Source organism: Dipodomys spectabilis, unplaced genomic scaffold (assembly GCF_019054845.1).
Source record: "Dipodomys spectabilis isolate Male_0828 unplaced genomic scaffold, ASM1905484v1 ptg000169l, whole genome shotgun sequence".
NCBI classification, from domain to species: Eukaryota; Metazoa; Chordata; class Mammalia; order Rodentia; family Heteromyidae; genus Dipodomys; species Dipodomys spectabilis.
In genome coordinates, this window is record NW_024870846.1 from 380,654 (window position 1) to 403,825 (window position 23,172).

At 45.0% G+C, this 23,172-nt stretch overlaps 1 protein-coding gene across 1 annotated transcript; it reads left to right on the top strand.

Annotated features, from left to right (window-relative positions):
• The first annotated feature begins 7,689 nt into the window (after window positions 1-7,689).
• Window positions 7,690-18,498, top strand: Serpinb5 (serpin family B member 5). The gene is made up of 6 exons (XM_042693522.1): window positions 7,690-7,857; window positions 8,305-8,442; window positions 10,555-10,672; window positions 11,744-11,886; window positions 14,352-14,519; window positions 17,977-18,498. The coding sequence occupies exons 1-6, from the start codon at window positions 7,690-7,692 to the stop codon at window positions 18,367-18,369; spliced, it is 1,128 nt and encodes a 375-aa protein (XP_042549456.1). The 3' UTR covers window positions 18,370-18,498.
• Window positions 18,499-23,172: the final 4,674 nt, after the last annotated feature.

The window sequence follows — 23,172 nt, forward strand, 5'->3', positions numbered from 1 at the left end:
GTGATTTTAGTTTCCTGCCCATGTCCCCTCTTAACCTAAGGTGATTTTCAGGAGGTCTCCTGCTCCCCTCCACCCTTAGAATTTTGTCTGTACTTGCCCTACTGGTGCTCCCAAATACTACCTTGGGAGCTGAACTCATTTAGTTTATGATTTCACTCCTGATTAGTAATGAAATAGGGGGGGGGGGGAGGGGGGGATGAAGAGGAAGCTGTCAGCCAATTGTAGTTTAGAGTTGCTCTCACTCACTGAGTCTGGAGCTTTGCTTGGCTGTTTAAGGTCAAGTAAGCCCTTCACACCATGGGGGTGGCTTTAGGAAAATGAATGAAGATGGGCCCCCACCTTAAACTTAGTCACATGGAGACCTGGAAGTAAGTCAGTGAACTAGGAATGCAGGCTCAGTTTCAGGTACTTTCCTGGCGAGACAGTGGGTGGAAAGGGAGTAAGTCCCACAGAGGAAACTCGGAGGAAGGCAAGAAACTTGGAATATGTCAAAAGCTGTCTTTACAAAGGGATTTCAGAGTGTAGCTGCGTGATCTGTTGGGAATTCCCTCTGCCACCCATGATACAATTTCTTCCCCTTTGTATTAATTATCCTGCCAAAAAATGTCCTGCACGAACATGTCCTGCCGTGGAACGGGTGGAGACCGGAGTGCTCTTTGGTGCCACTAAAGTGTTGGGGCACTTTGTCACATTGCTGCCATGAAATAGTCGTCTTCTCCCATAAACTTCCCCTCTGGTGGGGTGGGGTTGCGGATATCTAGGTCTGCGTGTGTGTACTTAGCCCTAGGCGGGATCCAAAGCAGCCCCCTCCTGCCCCGGCTTGTTGGAGGCCTTCTGAAGCCCTGCAGACCACAGAGGCTCACCCTGAATCACCTCTTTCAATGCCAACCTGCATGAATGAGTCAGAAGCCCAGGAGGCCAGGTGAGGGGTGGGCGTGGCCACCGCGGGCGTGGCCACCGCGGGCGGGGGCGCCGGGGGCGTGGCCCACAGGGGGCGTGGCCACCGCGGGCAGGGCTCAGGTGAGCAGTTTGCTGCTCCTGCCCCGCGCAGCAGCTTTGCTTTCACCGCCGGCTCTTGGAGCGCCTTGCTTTCCCCCAGCTGCCCATTATCCCAAGACAGCTGCAACTCCAGGTAAGCCAGGAAGGGGTCGCAGGGCGCGTGGTGGCGGCTGGAGCTGGTGACTCAACCTGGGGTAGCCTGTTCTCAAGCCCCTGCACCCCCCCCCCCCAAATCAACTCCAGATCCCAGACCTCTGGGGAGAACAGTCCCAGAACTGCGCGCCAGGAGGACTCGCAGGAACTGACACGAGGTGTGGGCCGCAGGTGGAGGGGCCTTTCCCAGGGACTCCGGATGGGTCTCACCTGCTGGTCTGAGAAAGGGCGTGGCCCGCACACCCTGGGCACACAGCTCTGCTCGCCTTCGAGTGGCTGCGTAGCTGCAAGACTTATGGGCTGATTTGGGTATTATGAAGCCTCCAAGCAGGGACCAGGGACTTGGGGCTGCTGCCTTTTAGATAGGAAGTATTCTCTCTGTCGAGGTCAGCATGCTTCCTAAACAGGTGGAATACTTCCGATGCGGATTCTCGGACTTTTAAAGTGGGTTAGCTCCTATTTTCTTCCCTCTGGGCTCTACTTTTTCTTTTCTTTTCTTTTATTCTCTTTTCCTTTCCTTCCCTCTTTTCTTTTTTTCCTTTACTTACCCCCCCCCCCTTTTTATGACTTCATTTAACTATGTCGCATTAAACCTCCATGTGACATGCGAGGCTGCTCCGTGGTCCTGTGGTGCATGCTCAGAACTCGGGGCCCCTTGGCCTGCCTTTGCTCAGCCCTGCCATTCTGTGGCTGAGGCTCACAGAGATGGAGTCATACAGCTTACGTGGCCTTGTTGCTGAACTAGAATTCGCGCTTCAGACTCCCAGGTAACTGCTGTTTCCATGACATCATGGACTCTCTCAGTATCTTTTGGATTCTCAATTTCTTCCAAGGAATAGTCCATACAATTCGGCGAGTTCGATGCCTCTGATGCTCTTTGGACATGCCGGTGTTTGATGGACTCTGATGGGGGGAGGGCTGTGTGAGCCCAGGCCTCTCCGCAGAAATGAGTCAGCAGCTTTCTCTCTTGGCTTCCAAAAGCCGTGGATTGAGCCAAGGCGGTGGCCCTGTGTGACAGTCTGTCTCCGGGGCATGCAGGCTCAGCACCTCGGCCCCTTTTGGCACTTGCTAGGCAGCTGTGGGTTGGGTCCCTGGTCCAGGTGAGGCTTCTAAGGAACCAGAAGCAGTATAATGTTTTAGAATCCCTGAGCAAAGCAGAAGCTCCTTCTCCATCAGAAATTAAAGTCATTAACCTTGTTATTAGTGGCTTCATTGTACTTTCCTGACATCAAAGCACTTTCCATAGGTATTTATGCAATCACCTCATCTAATTCTCTTATTCTTTCATACCGAAGCAGCTAGACAAGCTCATCTTTTCCTTATCTGGTCCTGACTTTTCTTCTCTGAGTGCTGGAAAGTGAAACACAGAGGCTGTGCTATTAGGCACTCCAGTAGAAGTATTACAATAGACAAGGTTTCTCAAGACCTTTTCACTAAAGTCTTGAATCTCCTCAGCTGTTAAATGAGGCATATTAAGGACACTGGGAAGAATTAGTTTTTGAGGAAGGAAGAAATGTTGCACACAGACGTGTGACAGCAACAAGCTGAAAGTCCATCCTAATACAGATAGGTAGTTCCTCCATTCATGGGGCCAGTGCAGCCCTTGAATCATATCCATTCTCTCATTGGTTTTGCATGACTTAAGTCTTACACATCCTTTAGGACTCTTGTTACGGTCTCTGTGGAGATGTTACTGAGATTCCCAGTATGGCTTAGAGGCTCCTAAGGGTTCCCTAGGTAACCTTATCAAAACAGTCATCATCCTGATTACACCATCCGCTGATAGCTCAATAGAGGGAGGAGCCATGCTTTGCTCACTTTCGATTTCTTAACACTTACCTCAGTGCCTGACTTGAGTAAGGACTCAGAAAAGATGAAGAGCACACACCTTGAGAATCAGAGCTCCCACAAGTAGGATGATTATAGGGTAATGTTTCAGTATTGATACAAAACAAAAGCAAGAAACCACATTAAGAAAAAAACAAAACAAAACAATCCACACAGGATATCGTTGGGGATTTGGGGAACTCAAGACACTTTGGGCAAGAAGAATGCTGGTAGAGATACAATGACTGCCACAGAAGGGGGTAAAGTGGGATGGGAAGTGGCAGGCCAAGAGCTGGAAGAAATGATTCTGGGTCTGGTTTTGCCACTCTCACTCCCTGTGTGGGTGGCCTGGGAGAATCTCTTCACAATACCATTCACTCATTTGCAAAATGAAGAGGTGGGGCCAGACTAGATCCCAAAGCAAGATCTTGTCTGGCTTTAAAGGTGTTTGATTTTTACCACACCTTAGCAAAAACATTTTGCAAGGCATTTCATCTAATTTTATATAATTTATAACATTTTATGTATTCTTAAAAATGACCCTTTTGTGTTATTACTTCAACTTGCATCTCACTTTTTCCTTGGTTGAAGGAAAATTCCTTTAAAGCCTTTCAGTGACTCTCAATGCTGTGGTGGCTCCTGTGTTAGAGTTAAAAGCAAAAATTATCTTTGTTAAAAGTCATTATAGGATTCTCATAAACATCGAAAGGAGAAATCTCTGTACCAAGGGGATAATGAATTGGAAAACTTTGCAGTGACTTTAGTCATTTTATTTTTAATGAACACAGGCCATTAGTTGTGTAGACTTACTGCCTAGGAATTGCTATCTCAATTTTTGTAGCATTTGCTCATGCAAAATGGCCAATGGAGGAACTTGACACTGATCCCTGGGCATGTATTGCTGACACTGCTGAGATGTGTTTAAATGCTTGGATTGGCTTGCAGTCCAGGGAAGTGGCAGTTGGATGGTGGCAGTCATCTTTGGAGATACCTCAGCCCAGATCAGTGTCTCAGTGACTTTAATTGGCTACAGATGACACTCAGAGCACCTGATGAGATTTGCCATGAATATTTCATTTTTAAAAATCAGTGATTGGCTGGGTGCTGGTGCCTCACGCCTGTAATCCTAGTTACTTAGGAGGCTGAGATCTGAGGAACGTGGTTCAAAGCCAGCCTGGGCAAGGAAAGTCTGTGAGACTCTTATCTCCAATTAACCACTAGAGAACCTGAAGTGGTGCTGTGGCTCAAGTGGTAGAGCACTTGCCTTGAACTGAAGAGCTGAGGGACAGCGCCCAAGCCCAGAGTTCAAACCCCACAATTGACAAAAAAAATAAAAAAATCAGTGATTGTTTTGTGCTCCAAAGTTCTCTCTGTGTGGCCCTTCTCTGATACTTTTAGTATGGTTTGCAGCTTATATGTGCTTTGGCTATTAAGGAAGGAGTGCATGCCTCTCCCCATTGGCAAGGGGAATTTCTAAGAGCCAGGTGCAAGCTTAGACGGGAAGGTAGATGAGTTTGGACTCTCACACTGAGGATTACCTGTGCGGGGACGGCGGGGTGGGGGTGGGAGACTGCCTGGAAGGGAGGGGCTGGCTGGTGGGAAAGCCTCCCAGGTGTCAGGTGTGCACTGGTTTACCTTCTCCAGCAGGTCCCTGGATCTAAGCCTGACATTGCAACACAGTATTAATGTGTGGTGTAATTAGGTGTATTAAACGCTCAATGAGCTTGCATTCAGAGTCATTTGGGCTAAGTGTATCCCCAAATACTATAATGAATCAATGGTAAAAAGGAGCATTTCCTTAGCCTTTGGTCCTCTTTCTGCCTTCATTTCTAGGTGCTGGCAGTCAAACAGCCTCAGCAGATGAATCCATGAACACACATGCTTTTTTCCCCCAAACACACGAAACCACTCTGTTGTTTGCTGCCAACTATGCAACAATGATTCTACGTTTTCTTTTTCTGAGGAAGTAAATATATGTTGAGGAGTATTACTTGTACTTGTTAAAGCACTCTGTATGTATTTTCATCTTATTCTTAGCCTGACTAGGCCTTCTGTTGCTGAAGTATCGAAAAGTTTGAAGGCTTTCTGGTTTAGGGTTAGCTATTCGGTGAAGAAACAGCTCATGACTTCAAGTTTATGCTGTGCTTTTGTTGTAACTAACTGAGCATTATCAACAGTACGTTTGCTGACAGTAAGTCTGTGAGCCAGACCTCTTTTTCTGAAAGTCATGTATATACCTTCCTCCAACCTGCCATGAAGAGTTTCTTTATTATTAGAATCTATTTGTTGGACAAAAGAATTTCATTGTGCTATTTCCATACATACATAGAACAGAGTGATCAAAATCACTTCCTCTGTTGCTCTTTCTTGTCCTTTTCCCCTTATTAAACCAATTTTCCTGGGTTCCTCTCCCCCCTTCCCTTCCTTTCCTCTCCCCTGCTCCCTCCTCTCCCCTTCCCTCCTCTCCTCTTCTCCCTTCCTGTATATTTCCATCTTTTTTATCCCCCACCTCTCCCCTTCTCGATTCTCCCCTCCCCTTTCCTCCCTTCTCCCCTCTCCTTCTCTTCTCCTTCCTTGCCCATTTCCCAATCTTTCCTCATCCTCTCCCTTCTCCCTCTTCTTTCTTTTTTCCTCAATACAGAGTTATAAATTCAGGGTCTTACGCTTGCTAGGCAAACACTCTACCACTTGAACCACACCAGCCCTTTATAGATAGGGCCTTGCTTTCTTGAAGGGGCCAGCTCTGGCCTGTGATCCTCCTCCTCGTTTGCTGTATAGTTGGAATTACAGACAAGCACCACACTGAGCTTCTCTGCTGGGATGGAGTCTTGATAACCTTTTGCTTAGGCTGACCTGGATCCTCCTGATTCCAATTTCCAGAGTATCTGGAATTACAGGTGTGAGCTACCATGCCCAGTTCATCATTCCATTTTCCTACAAGCGTATAAAATGGGAAGAGTCTCTTTGAACTTCCCCCGTGGTAGGCACTCTTCAGGTTTCTTCTATTCTATTTTTGTCTCAGCATATCCTACTGGGTTCAGTCTGCACACAATCTGATCCACAGGTGTGATGTTTTATCCCTGGCCACAAACCTACCACGAGAGGGGAAGGAACAAGGCTGTGGGATTTAAGCAAAAGTCCAATGTTCACCATAACTTTAGGGTAGGCATGTTGGACACCTGCTTAGTACAGGTACAGTGTCCCCGTGGTACTTACCGGGGACAGAGGAAGTCAGTGGGGATGCCCCGTGAGCACGCATAGGGTGAAACATAGTCACTGTTTTTGGTAGTGAATTTATGTATCTAGACAGTGAGATGCAGTCTAATAGTTCTGAGTCCATCTCCCACACAACAAACCTTATGACCCGCAACTAGAGAATTCCGAAAGTGTATTTGAAGGCCAGGGGGTCAGCTCCTTGCTATTCCTCTGCATATCTGCCTTTAGAATTTCTGTCCAGCCCTCAGGTGTAGAGCCTTGGGTCTGGGCCTGTCCAGGCATTTGATGCTAACACCTTTCTGAGTCCCGGCCAAGAATATTCAATCTCCAGCAGTGCAGCTTTCTGACATGATGGCACATGTCTTGCTCAGAGACGTTTAAGGTCATGTTGATTCTCTGTGTCCGTGGCACAAACATCATCTCCTTTCCTGTGGGTCTCTCTGTATCTTTTCTCTAGGGCCCACCTAACTCCAGTATAACCTCATCTCTACTTAAAGCTGCAGAGACCCTAATTCCAAATAGGGTCCCATTCACAGGGACTGGAGGTTAGGATGTCAGCTTGTCTTTTTGGAGGATGTACTTCATTTTATAATAATAAACACTAAGTTAAATCACACAAAATGGATCTAATTTGACCTTGAATGATGCACAAAAATGTCTGTTTTGTATGATTTAACCAGCATCCTGTTTGAAACACTATATAATAAACACTGTCCCAAGAATTTAAAATAAAAGTAGGTTTTGGTGGTGGTGCTACTAGGGTTTGAGCTCAGGCCTTTGAGCTTGCTAAGCTGACATTCCACTGCTTGAGCAATGTCTCTGTTTTGCTCTGGTTATGTTTGGGAGAGGGTCTTACATTTTGCCTAGGTTGGCCTGGACCACAATCCTCCTATTTATACTGCCCATCAGCTGGGGTGACAAGCGTCCTGGAACGTCACCACACTCAGCTTTTCCAATTGAAATGGGGGTCTTGTGAACTTTTTTGGTTGAACTGGACCTGGAACTTTGATCCTCCCAATCTCAGTCTTCCACTTGGGGATGACAGGTATATAAGCTCATGTCCAGCTACTGGTTGAGATGGACTTAGCAAACTTTTTGCCTAGGCTGATGGTGAACTGCAATTCCTCCCAATCTCTACCTCTTGAGTAGTTAGGATTATAGGTGTGAGCCATTGCTGAGCTACCAAGCACACAGACGTGGATTCGGACAGTCAACTGCTCTATGTGTTGAGGAGGAGGCAGGAGGGATGGGCTCCAGGCGAGGCCGCTGCCGCTGTGCTTCTGGGTAGGACAGCCCACACAGAAGATCCCCATATACCCGAGAATGTTTGACCTGAGGCTTCTTTTTGAATTTACCCTATCTTCCTTCCTTTCTTGCACCTGGGATCATTCCTTTTGCTGAGGAAGACCTCTGTGTGTGTTGGCAGCACACAGGGGGAGATCCTGAACTGTGCCCTAGGAATGCCTCTCTCCCTTGTCTGTGGTTGCAGGCCCCATGGACGCCCTGAGACTGGCAAATTCGGCTTTTGCTGTTGACCTGTTCAAACAACTGTGTGAAAAGGAGCCACAGGGCAATGTCCTCTTCTCACCCATCTGTCTGTCCACCTCTCTGTCACTTGCTCAAGTTGGTGCCAAAGGTGACACAGCCAATGAAATCGGGCAGGTAAGCACCTATGCTTTGCTGTGTGTGTGTGTGTGTATATGTGTGTGTGTGCGTGCATGTGTGTGTGTGTGTGCGTGTGTGTGTGCGTGCGTGTGCATGTGCGCGTTTATGAGAACCCATAGGCAGGGCCTATGGGAAAGTGGAGATGTTGTGGTTAGAATTGCTCAGGATTGAGAGGCCCAATGTTAGGACTCTTAATCTGTATTCGAGCGTGGAGGTTCATTTATGTGTCCTGCAACCCACAGCTGAGAGCAGGCACCAGATCATGATGGAGAGCCTGGAAGCTGCTGGGCAGTCACAGCCGTCCCATTGCCAGTGTCCTTGGCAAATCACCTGACACCTTCCACGCCCGAGCAGGGAGAGATGGTGGGGTTTGCATGTCCCGCGTTCACGTCCACTGGGAGAGGCAAGGCTTTCTCACAATGCACTTCATTTTTCTGTTCACAGGTCCTCCACTTTGAAAATGTCAAAGATGTGCCCTTTGGATTTCAAACAGTCACCTCAGATGTAAATAAACTGAGTTCCTTTTACTCTTTGAAACTAATCAAGCGGCTCTACGTAGACAAATCGTTGAATCCTTCCACAGTAAGTAATATAAAGCGATCAGCAGGATTTATCTTTTAACCATGTGGGCCATTGCACACTGCTAGCCTTACAACTTATTCATTTCTAAGGTATTTATGTATGATGTGGGTCTGAGTGAGAAGTGAATGCACTGGGACTCAACCACAGTTCACACCATCTAGTTCAGAGTCTAGAGCAAGCTGGTGTGCTTCCATTTACCCTCTTAAACCCTCAGAAGTCCTGCTTTCTCCTGGTCACATATCTCATAAAGCTATCTCAATGGCTCATGATAACCTCCTTCGTCTTTAAATAGCTGGAATAAGTCCTGACAATGTTTTAAGCACTTCATCTGATTTGGTTATGAATACAATATATTCCTGGTAGTTCTCAAAAATCAGTGAGAAAAATAAACTACAATGAATTCACAGTTTGCCTTCATTAGAAATTAATTTTGTTTTTCTAGGCTGGTCAGATTGGCATCATCAGATTGACAAAGCAGGTCTAATTATTTAGTGCATCCATTTCTTGAAACAGACATCTAAACATTGTAGTTCCCTTATATTGGACCCCCTGGTATAGTTTAATTATCTGTATTTAGACTTATAGTTGCACTCAGGAGCCTGAGATCTGAGGATCCTGGTGTGAAGCCAGGTTGGCAGACAAATCAGAGAGACTTCTCTCCAATTAACCAGCAAGGAGCCAGAAGTGGGTGTGTGGTTCAAGCGGTAGAGCTACAGCTTTGAGTGAAACGGCCAAGCAAGAGTTTAAGCTCCTGTACTATCTCAAGAAGTAAAAATAACACACATAATGAATGTTCTAGACTATAGGGCAGTTCCCTCTCTAGGGAATGGTTTGGTTCCTGATTGAATAATCAGCATTTCTAGTTTCCCAAATCTAAAAGCTTGACTACTAAGCCAAAGATTTTGCCATACTAACACAACTTTAGGCTTTTATTTTTCAGTTCAGACTTTTTGTGAACAGAAGTTAATAAATACTGTCATGAGTTTTTTTTTCTTCTAGTGGCTTGAAGACACACACACACACACACACACACACAACTGTTTTTGTTCCAACCATCATCTGGGAAATTAAACAAAATTGAAATGTGAGTTGAGGCTGGGAATGGAGAAATGTTAAAGACTCCCAGGTGGTATTTGAGGATATGCCTAATAAATTACCAGTGGTTGAAGTGAGAAATAGAAGTTCTTCATCTCGCTGAGGCGTTCTGATATTCTTAGTGCCTGTCACAACTAATGGCATCAGTCAGCACCAAGACTGGGTTGCAATTAACCAAAGCCGAGTTAATTGGCTAAGAGTGCAGTGTCCCTGTGTTTGGGAGTGAAGTGACATGACTCTCAGTCATATTTAGTTTCACTGACCTTTCCATTCAATGTTAGGAGTTATTTCAACCTGATTAGTCCATCTTCCCCCACTGCTTTCCCTTGCTTTTGTTGGTATATACCACCTGCAGATTTCCCAGTTAATAGTCCAAACAAGTGTGGGTTGAGAAGGCCACCTACATTCAAGCTACCTGGGTTTTTGTTTAAAGGACAAATAGCCTCAGATCTCTTAAACTAAGTTTGGTGGGTTAAGGTGTGGGCTTTTGCATTTTAAGCAGGCATTACAGGCAGAGACACTGCTGTGCTTTCCATATCACTGTACTTCAAAGTTGAATGGGCAGACAGAACATGTGGGCAGTGTGACGCAGGAGGTCTAGGACGCTAGCTTTCTCACACGGTTCCAGGTGACTCAGTGGCTTCTAATTCTTGGACCATTCTTTGAATATCAAAAGTCTATAGAATATTTGTTTTAGTGAAGATAACTTTTCTTGTCTCTGTTCTCATTTTGTACACATCTCTGCTTTTCTATGACATGTGTTTTGAATGCTTTTGAAATTAAAGTTCATGTAAAAAAAAAGCCCATCATGTAAGTGAAGAGTGTGTTGAATCATTGACACTGTCTTATAATTGGGCAAAATGAAACATGTAGGGTTAAGAAAATGCAGTGATTGTTAAATGAGGTTTTTCTATTCATACATCTGTATCCTTGGTAATAGATGCTTAAAGAATCCTTTTGTTGGCACAGCTAAACAAAGCTAGTGCTTTGTGACTCATTGAACTGGGTGTTTTTCAGGAGTTTATCAGCTCTACAAAAAGGCCATATGCAAATGAATTGGAAACTGTGGACTTCAAAGATAAACTGGATGAAACAAAAAGTCAGATCAACAGCTCCATTAAGGAACTCACAGATGGCAAGTAACTCTATCTGTTCTGTTATAAGTGGCTAAGTCAACAGTCCTATCCCCATGAATCCTTCTTCTAAACTTGAACATCCAGAGAATTCCTTGGGATATTATTAGCACACAGCTATATTCTAGCCCATTGAGGCCTGCCAACAACGTCCATTTCTGGGCATTACTAGTATTAACTCATTCCTCAGCAGAAATCTCAGGTGCTCCAGTGTTAGTGAACTTCTCCACATTCTCCTATGGGCTCCACATACCCCCGTGGAGGCCCAGCTCTACAAGGCTTTGCTCTGAGCAGATAATGAAGCTAGTTTTTCAGCATGGAAAGGGAAGGATTGACATGAACTTGATTTTTAAAGCTGCTTCCAGTGAACAAATTATACCAATTTTACTAATGAACATGGACAATGAAAACTTTTAGGCAAAAGTAAACACAGAAAACCAAACAAAATAGAAGGATCCAAATTTTAAAGCAGCTTTTCCTCAGTTTCCCAGCTCCTCATGCAGTTCTGCTAGTCCAAGGGCCTTTCTTCAGTAAGCCTCCGGCTCTGCTTCCAGATGCTTGTTTCCAGGCCACTCTCTGCCTGATCATCCTCACGCTAAAATTTCTTAGTTGTTTTCTTTGATAGAAAGGAATTGGAACTAAGATGAGTTGGGTTGAAAAATCAATGACCATGTTGCCTTTCTTAGGGCTGTACTGACAGTGTTTGTGTGGTAAGGGACAGCTTTTGGCCTCTGTGCTGAGCTCCATTTCTTCAACTGTAAAATGAGGATAATGGTCTTTGCCTTATGGGACCCCTGGGAAACAAATGAGGTAATGGATGTGAAAGGCAGAGCCCAGGGCCAAGGAAGAAGGGGAAGGTCATACATTTCCCACTCAGGAGTGAGAAAGAGCTCTTTTCCAGTCCTAGGTCTCTGCTCCCTCAGGTGTGGCAATCCAGAGGGAGAGAAAAGACTTCTGAAATTCATGGGCCTTGCCTTCCAGGGCTTACATTACACAAGCTGAACTTACACGTGCACGTCTGATGTAATTTGGAAGAACTCTGCCATGTGTGATTTTCTAAAACTCATTTGCAGGTCACTTTGAAAACATTTTGTCTGACAACCGTGTAAATGATCAGACCAAAATCCTAGTGGTTAATGCTGCCTACTTTGTTGGAAAGTGGATGAAGAAATTTCCAGAATCAGAAACCAAAGAATGCCCTTTCAGAGTCAGCAAGGTATGTGGCCACATAAAGTAGTAAGTAGAGTTTAAAAACTTAAGGTAATAGGGCATGAGGGAGGGACGTGGTGTGTGTGTGTGTGTGTGTGTGTGTGTGTGTGTGTGTGTGTGTGTGTGTGTGTGTGTGTGTGTGTGTGTGTGTGTGTGTGTGTGTGTGTGTGTGTGTGTGTGTGTGTGTGTGTGTGTATGTGTGAATGTGTTCAGGAATTCACACCTGTGAGGGAAAGGAAAATACAGGGAACTCTAGCAAGGAAGGTAAAGAAACAAAAGCAATGCGGAAACCTTACTTGCAGAGACCTTTGCATTCCTAGGAAATCTCAACTGTTTAGGAATCCTTCCCGATTCACCAAATTCTCTGTGATCTCATTTTCTCACATGTTGATGAGACCACCTGTTGAGTGAAATGTGAGGTTCAAGTTTCTTTTAATTTACTTATCTCCTGACTTACTTACTGGGTGATGTTCACAGCCTGGTTTGGTTATTTTAGTATTTAAGCCATCACTTTTAAGGAGTTAATTATCTGTGAAGAAAAATGATATACACTTCCTCATCTGCATCACAAAGTTCTTCATAACAAGAAGCATTAGAAGCCTGTCTTTCAGGGCAATCTCATGAATACTAGTGAGGAGGACATGCCAAAAACAGCTAATAGACATATATAAAACATCTGTCTTACAGATGAAACCAAAGAACCGAGACTGGGCATTTGATTTATTATTATTATTACTTTTATTATTATTACAGAACCTAGGAAAACGTAGGGAACTTTATGATGTGGTTTGGACTCCTCTGGCGGGACATGGCTTGTGTTAGTATCTACAGCAATAAATACTTCAGTTATGATACTTGAACATATCTTACTTTACCCATAGCTGTGTGTATCAATTCCAGCTTTCAGGCTACCTGTCATCAGTCCCAAGGTATATCACCTTCTTATTGCTAGAATCTAGGAGAAAGGCTTTACTAGATAGAGCCTATGGCTGGGTCAGCTGGACTGCCTCTCATCGCTGCCTTTTTTTCCACCCTAGAATGTTTATTCGTATTCACTCATCCCTCAAATGTACTTTTCCGAGCAAAATCGATTTGCTGATCTGGCTCTTCCACTCATACACAGGGGGCAGGTGTTTTTCGTCTCCATCACAGATCCTAGCCACATCCCCAACACATGTCTAGGTGCTCTGTAAGTTTATTGGCGGGATGACCAATCGGTCCTCCAAGGCTTGATCCTCGGCGTGATTGAACACTGTGAGTCAAGATCTGACGGGCTTTCAGAATGCTTTTGCAAAAGGGGGGGACTGGAGCCACTGCTCTTGCTCCTTACCCATTGCAGTGGGTTCTAGAGGGAGGCAGGAGGCCTGTCCCCACTTCTGAGCTTCGCTTGTGCCAGCCCTGGTGCCCTCCAAGTTGACTTGGGACAGGAATGACTTTTACCACCAGAAGTGTGCCTGAGGCATTAAGGACACACTTTTCACATGTTTTCCACATATAGTTCTTAGACCCACCTCCAGCCATGTTTTGCTTTGGTTATTCACACCCCCTCCTTTGTGGTAGCATATTAAGGACTTTAATAAATGCTGGTTTGTTTCATGGAAGGGTGCTCTGGTTAATTTTGGAATGGGGTCTCACTTTTTGTCCTGGCCCGCTTGTACCTCAATCCTCCTATTTACATTTCCTTCTGCAGCTAGGAGGATGAGTGCGTGTCCCTCCCCCTGACCCCCCCCCCCCCCCCCCCCAGTCCATCGTTCTTTGTGTTGCTATCACTGTTGAGATGTATCTTGTGAACTTTCCTTCTGGCCTGAGGCTGATCCAGACATGCAATCCTCCAAATCCCAGCTTCGGCTTCCCACATCACAGGGCTGGAATGACAGATTCACACCACACCCGCCCAGCTATTGACAGGCATGGAGTCTTTTGAACTTTGTGCCTTGACTAGCCTTGAGCCAGGATCCTCCCTAGTAGCAAGAAGGTTGAGTATGAGCCGCCACACGTGGCCCTATGCTGAATTTATTTTTGTATTAGGTATATATTCAGGAAGCACTATATTAATGGTAGGTAGCTTCCAACGAGTTCCCACCAGGAGAAAGGATCTGGGAATTATAGGCATCTATAAAGACTAATTGAAACTCTGCCTATATTTGATGCTATCTTATTTTAATGTTTTATTCATGCAAATGGAAGTCATATACAGTCCCTACAAGGTACAGCAGGTAGAATTGTACAGCACATGAATTTGTTTTCAAAGGAAGCTTCAAAGGGCTTCAGAGGGCTTCCCAGGACGGTCTTTGATGGTTTAGTTTCAGCAAGGTGTGGTCCCAGGTGACGAATCATAATGCAGACTGACCTGAAATTATAAAGAGCAAATGTGTGTGTATGTAATACATATGTGTGTGCATATGTGCATGTGTGTATATTTACTCATATGCACTGCGAAATGAAGCCATCCAAACCTTTCGCCATTAACAGACGGAGACGAAGCCAGTGCAAATGATGAATCTGGAGGCCACGTTCTGTATGGGCAACATCGATGACATCGGCTGTAAGATCATCGAGCTTCCTTTCCAGAACAAGCACCTCAGCATGCTTGTCCTGCTGCCCAAGGATGTGGAGGACGAGTCCACGGGCCTGGAGAGGGTGAGGAGGCAGGCGGAGCCCCCAGGGCTGGGTGGGACTGTGAGGGGTAGCTGCTTGCACTTACAGAGCCCCAGGAATGGGGCTGAACACTCCACATCCTCATCCCCTTTACGTCTTCCCAGAGTGTTAGACACCGTTGCTTATTCACAGGAGAGGAAAGGGAGAGCCAGAAGGGAGGATAATTGGCTCTCTGTCGTGGAACCAGTCCCGCTATCAACCGGGCGAGGGCCTGCCCTCTGCTCAGCATTGGCCTCTCTGGGGAACACAAGTTCTTTATGTTTTTTATGTTCTTTATGTGGTTTTTTTTACTACAGCAATTTTAAATCGACAGAAAGGTGAGCCATCAATACTGAGTTTATGTGCACTTCTCCCTCTCCCAATCCTAGAGTTTCCTCTGGTACTAGTGGGTTGCATTAGTGTGGTTCGTGGGTTATAATTCACGAGCCAGTATCAAAGCATTATCGTTAATCAAGTTTACAGCTTACCACAGGGTTCACTCTGTGTTGTGCATTTTTGGACACATATGAGATTTTATCATGTTTCTAATTTTTCCATTATGCAAGTCATATTGTATAATATGAAATGCATATTGGTGTGATATGTACAAAATATATACACATATATGTATATCTACCCACATGTATATGTTTGTTTGTGTATGTAGATAAACATATATATGTATATACATACTTACATGCATCAATATTATATGCAACATATATATGTGTATATATTATAGATATAATACACACACATATATCACATGGGTTTGATCTAGGCATTGGTGACTCACACCTGTGATCCTAGCACTTCAGGAGACTGGGATCTGAGGATTGCAGTTCAAAGCCAGCCAGGGCAGAAAAGTCCATGAGACTCTTATCACCAATGAACTACCCAAAAGCCAGGAATGGCCCTGTGGCTCAGAGGGGTAGAGCACTAGTTTTGAGCCCCAAAGCTCAGGGACAGTTCCCAGGCCCTGAGTTCAAGCCCCAGGACCAGCACAACAAAAATGGGGGGAAGGAAGGGCTATAATATTCCATTTATACAGACTATTATAAGTCTGCCTATGAGTGAGTTTTAGCTTTCTCTCAGCTCTGTCAGCTTCTGTCCAGCTGCCTAAACCTCCTCTTCTCTGTGTTGTATTTCTAGTCAGGCCTTAATTACCTATGCCTTTCCAGAGACAGTCTAACTCGACCCAATCTCCCTGTTTCTTTAGATATCATTATCTTATATTCCTCACTTTCTTAGCTGAATAATAACTCCTGTCCTCATTCTTGGTTTGAGGTATTGTTCTTACTTACTCCATTTCCTGTCTGCATCTTTAAGCTATTATTCAGCTTTCTGAGATTTTTCCTTTCTTTCTTATTTCAAATGCCCTCGTAAAAGTGTTTGTTTTTCTTCTGAAAATATTGACCTAAAGAAAATGCTTGTTGGACTCTCATGGAGGAATTGTTAAGAACACAAATTTTATTATCTTCTTATGGCTGCCATAACAAAGCACCATAAACTGGGGCGCTGGAGTGCGGGCATTTATTTCCTCATGGTTCCCCAGTGACACACGTAGCAGGTTTGCTTCTTTCTGAGAAGTGGGAGGGAGAGTCCGCTCAGGCCTCCCCTGGCTTCTGCTGGTGTGCTGGCGTTCTGATCGAGTTCTGTGGCTGGTAGACACTCCACCCTGACTTGTGCCTTCATTTCCACATGCCTTTTCCGTCTCTCTGTTTTCTGTGTCCCAAATTCCCCCTTTTAATAGGGACACCAGTTCATATTCAAATCGGGCTCACCCCAGTGATGTTATCTTAAGTTATTTCACCTGTATCCAAATCAATGTCCCATTCTGAGGTGTTTCTACTGGGACGCAGAGAGACGCAGTCCAGCCCTTAACAGCGTGGTCTCTTGTGGACACGGAGGGCAATGTGCAAACTGGGCAGTGTTGGCGCAGTACTGCTCTGACAGTGGCAGTCAGGATGCTGACGTTCTCAGTGGTGCCTGACTTCTCCTTGGACCGGTGGTGAGGTTGAAGAGGGCAAGGAGCAATTTGAGATTTGCTCCCTGCAGAATCTTATGACTAAGCCACTTGATTATTTGTTTTTGCTGGTACTGGGGACTGGACTCAGTACCTTGTATCTTGCTCAGCTTCTTTGTGCGCAGCTGGTGCTCTCTTGCTTGAACTGTGCCTCCACTTTTGACTAGGCCATTTTATGATTTTTGCATAGCATAGCTCTCATTTTTTCAAATGAATTAAAGTGATTGCATTCATCTACAATTTTAATGAATGACTAAGAAATAGTCCAAGTGCCCATATTAAAACAACAACAACAACATCCCAAGAAGAGCGAGGTGCTAGTGGCTCACTCCTGTAATACTAGCGACTCAGGAGGCTGACATCTGAGGATTTTTGGTTCAAAGCCAGTCTGGGCAGAAAAGTCAGTGAAACTCTTATCTCTAATTAGCCACCTAAAAACTGGAAGTGGAACTGTGGCTCAAAATGATAGAGCACTAGCCTTGAGCAAAAAAGCTCAGCGACAGCACCCAGGACCCAGTTCAGGCCAACAAAATCAAAAACAAAACGAGAATAACTTTACCTTTAATTAGACTTATTAACTTTGTTGTCATGCCCAAGCATGAATGTTCTGGATTTCTCTGTAGACAAATGATAAAACCATTCAGAAAATAAGGTTAAAAGCCTTCATACTTTTATATTATTTTACTATTGTGTATACATCATTAGAATCCATGTATCAGCTTCTGTTAAGGCAACTGTATTACTTACCTCCTCCTCTCTCCTTGTTCCCCCCCCCCCCAAAAAAAAAATACCTCAAATTCGGTGCAAGGATTAGCCAGGAATTGGTGGCTCCCATCTGTAATCCTAGCTACCCAAGAGGCCAAGATCTGAGGATTGCAGTTTGAAGCCAGCCCGGATTAAAAAGTTCATGAGACTCTTATCTCTCATTAACCAGCAAAAAGCTGGAAGTGGAGGTGTGGTTCAATTGGTAGAACTTCAGATATGAGTGAAAAAGCCAAATGAGAGCCTGAGGCCCTGAGTTCAAGCCCCAATACCAGAGCAGCAGCAACAACAACAAATCAAAAACTTGCTCTGACAAATTTCAAAGCCAGCAATTCTCTGTTGTGTGGGAAGGAGAAGAGCAGAGCAAGGTGGTTCTTGGTTGTTAGGAGAAAAACTAGTCACCTGCCATCTTTGATGGTCCATCCAGAATGCTCCCAAGCCCACGATGACGACCATCACCGTTTTTAAGTTTTGTTTTTGTTTTAGTTTTGGTTGGTCATGGGGCTCGAACTCTTGGCCTGGGCGCTGTTCCTGAGCTCTTCAGCTCAAGGCAAGTGCTCTACCACTTTGAGCCATAGAACCACTTCCACTGTTTTTTAATCTAACAAGATCTATTACAAATTGGTAATACATTCTTTTTTTTTTTTTTTTCCTTTCCCTTTTGTGCTTCAGATTGAAAACCAACTCAACTCAGAGACGCTGTTACAATGGACCAACCCCAGCATCCTGGCCAACGCCAAGGTCAAACTTTCCCTTCCGAAGTTTAAGGTGGAAAAGATGATTGATCCCAAGGTTAGCTTGGAAAACCTAGGGTTGAAAACTACCTTTAATGAAGATACCTCTGATTTCTCTGGGATGTCTGACACCAAGGGTGTGGCCCTCTCCAATGTGATTCACAGCGTGTGCCTAGAAATAACAGAAGATGGTGGTGAGTCCATCGAAGTGCCGGGATCCCGGATCTTGCAACACAAGGATGAGTTCAATGCCAACCACCCATTTATTTACCTCATCCGGCACAACAAAACTCGGAACATCGTTTTCTTTGGCAAGTTCTGTTCTCCCTAAGTGGCAGAGCCCGAGTGAAGTCCCACCAGAGAGGGGCAGTGTTCTGTAGATGCTGCACGCAAAGCGTTGCTTTCTAAACACACTAAGGTTGCTGGGTTGGCAGGCGGCTGGTACATGGCATATGTAGCCTTCCTTACTAACACACCTTCTTCTTCTATTTTTTCCCTTTGGTTTCTTTTTGTTTTTATATATGTTGTTAAAGAATATGACTTGCTTTTAAGGTAAAGAGATCACCTTCCATGGGACAAATACATACTCCTTATTTGTCAAACTGCCCTTTTACTGGCAGAAATACCATTTTCCTCATGCAAGAATTCCTCTAACAAAGATCTAGAGGATCTTATTCCTAGGACTTGGCTTTTCTTCAATAAGATAGGGAATGTTCCAGGTAATCTCACTTCCCAAAGTCTATAGAGACTACAGAACATGAGATCCACAAAGTTACCCTAGTCCCAGGAACCTTGGGTTCATGTTTACTTATCTCCCCCCCCCCACAACTCCCTAATTCTGTAGCTTTTAGAAAGATACTGTAATGCATATACTATATGTTCTGGAACTCCATTGAAAGGTCTGGCTTAGTCTGGTTACCTGCAAATCAGAACCTTAATATTTCTGCAACAAAGTAGAGAGACCATTCATCCAAAATGGACAAGTAAGTGGTTATATTTTGCTCACAAGTAAGTGTGCCATTAGGAAGACACTTTGCAGAACCGAATTAGATTTGGGGACATCGGGCAAAGAATTTTAGGCCTGTAGTTGCTGCAGTGTGAGAAACCCTGGAAGCTCAGCTTGGTCAACATTGACTTTTACATCTGACTTTGACATTTACTTTGACATTGGCCAGTGTGCCACTGGTGGCAGGGGCTTCTGGGTAACTCCCAAGGATTTTGGATAGCGACTACCAGGGATTCTCACCATGCTCTAAAAGCAGGAATTTGTCTAATGTGATAGGGAAAGGAAAGGGACCTGAAGCCTGGGGCCTCTAAGAGGACAGTGCTGAGAGTGCTCACAGCGCCTTTTTTAGTCTGTGGGTTCGTCAGATGGTGAGTTTGTAGCTCACAGGAGTAGTGATTGGTACAGTAGATCTGTTGAGGTGGCTACATTGCAGGGTCGTGTTTGGATTTCCTCCCGAAGGATGATGCACTACAGATCCTGTGCAATCCCTGCCCTCATCCCTTCCTCACCTTCCATTGTAAATAGGTGCTTCTTGCTCCCAAGGTTCACCGTTGAATTTCCTCTCTGCTACTGACAATAAAATATTGTTGGATTATGTGTCTTGTTCCTTATGTTTTTCTTAATGACTGTTTTGAAATAGAACCAAGCTGATGCATCATTCCATCAGAAATATCTTCAGGGTCTTTTGACATCTTTCCATTTGATTTCCCCTACACTCTATATTTAAAATCCCTTTGTCTTTCCACACTTGTGCATTTTAGTATTTTCCAAATTGTTCCCCCTTTTTACCTGATTACGGCTAGGATAAACTTCCTGTTGTACCAGGCAGGGAGTTTGGAAATGATAGCCAAGAACTGTGGCTTAGATGTTGGTAAGGAACTGCATCCTAGATCCCTAAGATTGTTAAGACAATGATGGGCAGTGGCTCATGCTTGTAATCCTAGCTACTCAGGAAGCTGAGATCTGAGAATCATGGTTTGAAGTCAGCCCAGGGAGGAAAGTCTGTGAGATTCTTATCTTCAATGAACCATACAGATCTGGAAGTGGAGCTGTATCCTAAGTAGTAGAGCACCAGCTTTAAGTAGAGAAGCACCCAAGCCCTGAGTTCAAGCCCTGTGACCAGCACACAGACACACAGACTCACAGACACCCATCCACCCCTGCATACCTTATGACATAACATTAGGGTCTTGCTTACTATCAGCCCCTGGATCCCGCAGAAAATGGCAGCCAGCATCATTCTCCTTCCCCAACTGGTGGTGGAGGCTGATGTCACTTAGTGTCTGAGAGTTAACCTGGCTTTCTAGGACTGATCACCCCTGTCTGTGCAGACCCTAATAAAAGTTCGATGTCTTGAGGTCTCTAGCTTGAACTCAGGGCTTAGATATTTTTTTTTCTGCTCACCGCTGGTGTTGTAGCACTCAGCCAGGCCTCCAGTTCCACTCCAACAGCTTTTGGCTGATTAACTGAATAATCCAAGTCTCTTGGATTTGGCTGCCAAGACTAGCCATGGAACTGTGATTCTCAGCTCACATTGTGGCTGTGAGCCCCTGGCTCTGGCCTGCAGCGTTCTTTCTCGTGTCTGCCCGTCCTGCCACAGGGTGCATCTTTGCTTTGCCTTCATTTGGTTTACATGAATAAATCTACCCCAACGTACCTATTAGCACAGCAACAACACACCTGGCGTACAACTGCCCGCACCTCCCCTTAGCCGTGTCCTGATACACTTCTTTTGCCAGTCCACATCACCCAGCTCCTGGCACTTCTGTTCTCCTGGTGCTGGGGCACGCTGGAGTGGACCTTTGCCTTACCGGGCCCCCCACCCTCCCCTTTGCGGCTTCTGATTTTTGCCAGGTTGAAGTTAGACTTGGCTTTGTTGAAAAGGTGAATTGGCCAAGGAATTAACAAGTTGAATTTCGTAGGGTGTAAGGGACTTCTGTTTAACACAAGGAATTTGCCAGTTGACATCTTTGGTAGCTCAAAGTCCTTCATGCTGGGTTTTGGATGGCTAAATAAAGATGTGCATGCTTTACAAGGTCAAGTTTTTGTGACTGCAATACTACATTTGAATAATTTTCCTCCCCAGCTCGAAATTCTTTTCCAAGTGAGTTCTTGGGTGGGCCAGTTTGCACAGTTTGAGTTGTCTGCCAGGTACATCATTCTGGGATAAAGGTACAAGGGTTTAGAGAGGAATAATACTTGTTTTCCTCCTTCAAGGACTTTATAATTCAGTTGGGAAAGGAAGTCCCATCAATGATGACATTTAATAACATGCCAGTGCCCAGTGTTCACATCAATGAAAAGAGCAGAATGTGCCCAGTGACTGTAAGATCAAACATCTTCCACAGGCCCATGGGCAATGGAGACTTCCACATACTTCCTTGGGCTCAGTCCCCAAAGATCCTGGGACATGTTGCTGAATGGGAAACTCCAGTCCAGGCCCAGGAAAATCCAGGGCTCCCAGAGCTGTTATTGACCAAGCCCTGGCTGGGCCTGGTTATATGAAATAACATCGCCCTCTATAGGATTTGCCTACTCCTCTGTTTTCCAAGCACGGTGTTCACAGGTACTGTACACCTGAGTACACCGGAGGAGTCCATGGTGGAGACACGTGACCAGCACCCCTCTCGGAGCCCCTCCACACTAGGTCCTCCCCGATGGTTACTAGTGCTTGAACTCAGGACCTCACCCTGCTTGCCAGCCCTGGCCATTCCCACAGCTGCCCTGGTCACTGTCCAGCCACCCGCATTCAAGGTGAGCTGGTATCTTCTAACAACTTGGAAAACTATCTCACTGCTATCCACAGACTTTGATGGCAGCACACTGTTGTCCTATTTTATTTGGCTGTGCAAATTTCCATAGTCTCGCCTGTAACATAGATCCCTTTTCTCATCGCCATACTGTCCCTGAAGTTGTGAACACACTGCAACCCAGTCTGTCACGGATGGACATTTGGGTATTTCCAATTTTTGTATATTACAAGGGGAATGTTCTTGGATGAAGTACACGTGAAGTCCTGATACATGTGTGTGTGGGCATGATTATGCATGCACACTCACACATGTAAGGATGGATGATACAAAGAGTCCTCTTTGGTAGGTGTATAAGACATTTTCACATAGTGGCTCTTTTTTTGGGGGGGGGGTGTCCGGTAGTGGGGCCTGAACTCTGGGCCTGGGCGCTGTCCCTCAGCTCTTCAGCTCAAGGCTAGTGCTCTGCCACATGAGCCACAGCACCACTTCCGGCTTTTTGCTTTTTGCTTATGTAGTGCTGAGAAATTGAACCCAGGGCTTCATGCATGCAAGGCAAGCGCTCTTCCACTGAGCCACCTTCCCAGCCCAATAGTGGCTCTTTTCTAGGACTGTTTGATGGCATTTTAGGTCCTCTTTTTTTTAAAATTTGATTGAAGTAGTCACATTTTTTTGTGTATGTGGTACTGAGGAACCGAACGCAGGGCCTCATGCATGCTAGGCAAGCACTCTACCAGTAAGCCACAGCCTCAGCCCATAGTGGTTCTAACCAGTACTTTTTAATCTTCTATTATTGTTGCTATTAAGTTAATAACTATTGATAATGATTATTTCTCCAACTGCCACTCCTGCCAGCAACCCTCATTCTTGGAGGTGAGTCTGGGCTGGGCTGATGGCTAAGACGATGTGTATTATAGTTCTACTTCCCCCGTAGCTGGATAAGAGCTTGCTTGTGGTGAAGGGTATGGTGACGAGAAGCACAGTGTTAGAACTTGCTAGCACACATGGTGAGGAGGTCCTCTGTTAGGCTGGAGTCTCATGTCGGACCCTTACAGCCACGGTGCTTTATGGCACCCAAACCTTTTCTTGCTGAATTGAACTATTTACCTTAAAAGACAAACTTTTTTATCTTCTGTTTATATTAAAGCGAAATATTTTGTTAACTAGTTTGTTAAGTCAGTAAAAGACAGATGAATAAAATCACATAAAACTTAAATGTTTACATGAGGAGAAACATCTTCCAGGAAGGTTTACCTTTCAGATATTTCTAGTTTAATGTCATTCAAATGCTCAAAAACCCCATTTTCCCCTCACATCACTGAGCGTCATTTGCCACTGACATCGGATTGATGTGTCTTCCCTCTTAGTCTTAGCTCTT